Genomic DNA, 3,325 nt, shown 5'->3' with positions numbered 1-3,325 from the left:
GTCAAAGAGCCGGTGAAATTGTTTACAAACCAATTACAAAACTGCGAGCCGCAGACAATGGCAGCACAGATTTCCAGCTAGCTGACCTTTGAACCCGGCAACGCAACTCAGCTCAACTTCTCCTTTTCGGCCAGAGCCTTCAGGCACAGCTGCTTGAAAGTAAAATCCAGCGAACCGCCAAAAATTTCGTTATCTTAATGAGTCTAAACGTTAATCAGGCAAAGCAAAGCCACCGAAGAAGCGCGGCAGGATGCGGAGGAAATGGTGGCCATTTGGTGCTGGTCACCTCACTTGGCCAGTGGGCCAAACAGAAAACGAAAAACCAAAAATAAAAAATAAAAAACGACGGAAGCAAAATTTGCCGGCTGCGGCAAACGGAAGTCGAAGAGTCCAGGCTACAGTCGAAAGTCCGAGGCGGCACGGATGCATATTAAATTAATAATTTGACCCATCCTGTGACTCCGAGTGCCACAAGCTAGCAAACCCGGCCAAAAAGGGCCCAGTCCCCTTTTCTGCATCCGACCGACGAGATTTTTGTTTGCTGATTGCGACAAGGACAACACGGTGGCGGAGGAGCCATGTTGCGCTAATGTTTCACCCGAGACCGGGGACCCCGGATTCAGAACTGGGTTCCCCAGCATCCAGCAACCGAGAGATAAACAATTAAAAACTTTCGCAATTTGCGGTAATTCCACTCTTAACCCCTTTGGACGCCAAGTGCGCATAACAAGTAGTTGTAGCATGGGATTGTGGTACTTTCACACAGAGTTTACACAGGACAAATTCGGGCCAAGACGGAAAGTGTGTTCATAAACTTGTGCGACAGGTTTTAAAACGTAATTGTAAATAATGCGTATCACACAGACTTACTGAAGAAATCTTAATTTTATTTTGTAATTAGATCTAAAAATAATATTAAATAAATTAAATTAAATTCTTAAGAGCACTTGTAATACAGTAATTACTATTAGAACAATATAATAATAATGAGGTAATATTTACTATTACATTTCTTATGCTTATATTTCAAGATGTTTCGGTTATTGTTTCTGCTGCCGAGTTTTCTCTAAGTGTATCTGATAAGACGCCCCATTTGATATCTTATCTTTTTTAGCTGCTTGACTGATAATGCATGGGATCTTAACCCGTTTTCAGTTGCGTGCAATATGTAATTTTGTTGGTTTTGCGCACGTTTTAACTTATCAATCAGAACGGTGTGCAATAATATTCACACGGCACTTAGTTGCTGGTGGTAACTATGTATACAAAAGGCGCGATCAAACTGGCAAACAGAACATTCAGATACTTTTTCGAAACCAATCAAAACACAATAAACAATCAAAATGGTTTGCAAAGGCTGTGGAACTAGTAAGTGAAATATTAGTTAAATATTAGTTGAAATTAATTAAATAAATCTCAATTTACAGACTGCAAGTGCCAGGACACTAAGTGCGGCGACAACTGCGCCTGCAACCAGGACTGCAAGTGCGTGTGCAAAAATGGGCCCAAGGATCAGTGTTGCAAGAGCAAGTAGTTTAAGCCGATCGTTTGGATGAAAACCAATAAATGATAGCCCGTGTGTAAGCCTCAAAGCATACCAACATATCTGTGGGCCACCGAGTATTCTGTCAGAAATGATATTCGCTTAATTACTATTTGGTGCTCCGCATGTCGAGGACAAATATTTACCATGGCATTATGCCGTGTGTGGCCCAGAGGCTAAGTCCTCTTCTGGCCAAGTGTCACACATTTGGCCAGGGTCGCATTGCAAAATGCGCAATTATTGCATTTGTGGCGCGGGGCAGGCGGCATTGCATGGTTGCAAAATTTATGCGGTCTCATTTGCAGCGACGAGGACACAGCTCGAAATTGTGACACTTGTAAGTGAGCGTGAAATAATTTCGCGCATTAAGTATACGCAACGGGGGCCGACAATAATGCGGCTGCCATTAGGAGTGCAATTGTTTAAGCAATTAATTAGCCCTGCTCACAGCGAAAGTAACCGAAACGGGAATAGGAACAGGAACGGGAAGAATGAAAATATGAGGCGTCGGCCACTTAAGGACTTCTTTTCAGCCAGATTGCCTTCATAATAAGCGCGGTAAGTGAGTTTGGCGCCGAGGAAAACTCATGTTTCACTCCCAACACAATAAACTTCGGCGGCGGACTGGGATGGGAAAAATTCTAACCGCAAATTGCGGAAATGCCTGTCTGGGCCGTCTGCCGCTCTAATTGTCTGTACATAATTTAGGCAAACATTTTTAATTAAGTGCAATCCTCGACGCACACACAAGAACACGGCTTGGTTTTTAATTCCATCATTAATCTTGCGGGGCCATTGCGAGGTGTGCTCGAGCAATTAGGGTGAGTTTTAGACTTTCGACTTGAGCACAATAAACAGTTGCCACTTCTTGCAGCTCCTTTCACAACATTGTTTACCCCCAGTGGTTTGGTGCTTTGCGGTCCTAATGGTTTTACCCTTTTTAAATGGTTCTATCAACTGGAGCGCCCCTTTTGCACTGATTCAGGATGAAATACGCCTTTAGTTGGGCCGTAAACTTTAAAGTTTTGCTCCGGCCATACAAGCAGACAAAATCTTAAACAAAGTCGGTTAATTATAAAATTGGCCATATCTAAGGCATGAACTTGTTGAGTTACTTTGCCAAGAGAATGAAAACTTGCACACTTTGGAGCCATCCAGGCTTTCTTATCGCCACGTTTTTGTTTTTCTTGTCTGTGGCACTCGTAACTTTGCCGCAAAATTGCTTGTTTCCGCTTCCGGCTCCCGTAACCCTCGACGTTCCCCGCCTCCACCAACCACTGATAGATGCCATTATGACCTACACTTGGCCATAAGTTTTCCCTCTTGGCCGACGACGTTGTCGAGGCTGAAGATGCTGGCAGCAATTAAAGCCAATTATTCTGAAATAATTGTTTTAAGCAGATTTCTCCGCCGGTCCTTTGTTGTTTTATTTTGGTTTCTTATATATTTTTTTTGTTTTGGTAATTGTGGAATCCCTACAGCCTCTGATATTGTGTTTTTCAGCTTTTCCGCCTTTTGGGTTGACATTTGAACCACGAGGTCTTTAAAGCAATCCTCATTTTCAATTTGCAGTGCGAAAAGCTCGTTAAAATAATTTGTCACAGTATTCTGTTTAATTAAAAAGTTTCAAATGAATGTGCGATGCCATTAAATGATTCTTTCCAGATCCTCTCTCTCTTTTGCGTATCTGTGTATTTCTGCATGCCTAAAAACAATTAACCCGACGGCAGTGCTATGCGTTGCATGTGTATCTGCATCTGTGTGCTGCCGAATTTGTATAGG

At 42.7% G+C, this 3,325-nt stretch overlaps 1 protein-coding gene across 1 annotated transcript; it reads left to right on the top strand.

Moving 5' to 3' along the window:
- Positions 1-1,276: 1,276 nt before the first annotated feature.
- LOC117144634 (metallothionein-3) lies at positions 1,277-1,638 on the top strand. Its single transcript, XM_033309928.1, has 2 exons — positions 1,277-1,368; positions 1,428-1,638. Exons 1-2 carry the CDS (start codon positions 1,344-1,346, stop codon positions 1,532-1,534), a joined length of 132 nt encoding a protein of 43 aa, XP_033165819.1. The 5' UTR covers positions 1,277-1,343; the 3' UTR covers positions 1,535-1,638.
- The last annotated feature ends 1,687 nt before the right edge of the window (positions 1,639-3,325 follow it).

This window comes from Drosophila mauritiana, chromosome 3R (genome assembly GCF_004382145.1).
Source record: "Drosophila mauritiana strain mau12 chromosome 3R, ASM438214v1, whole genome shotgun sequence".
Lineage (NCBI taxonomy): Eukaryota > Metazoa > Arthropoda > Insecta > Diptera > Drosophilidae > Drosophila > Drosophila mauritiana.
This window is presented reverse-complemented; position numbering and strand designations above follow the sequence as displayed.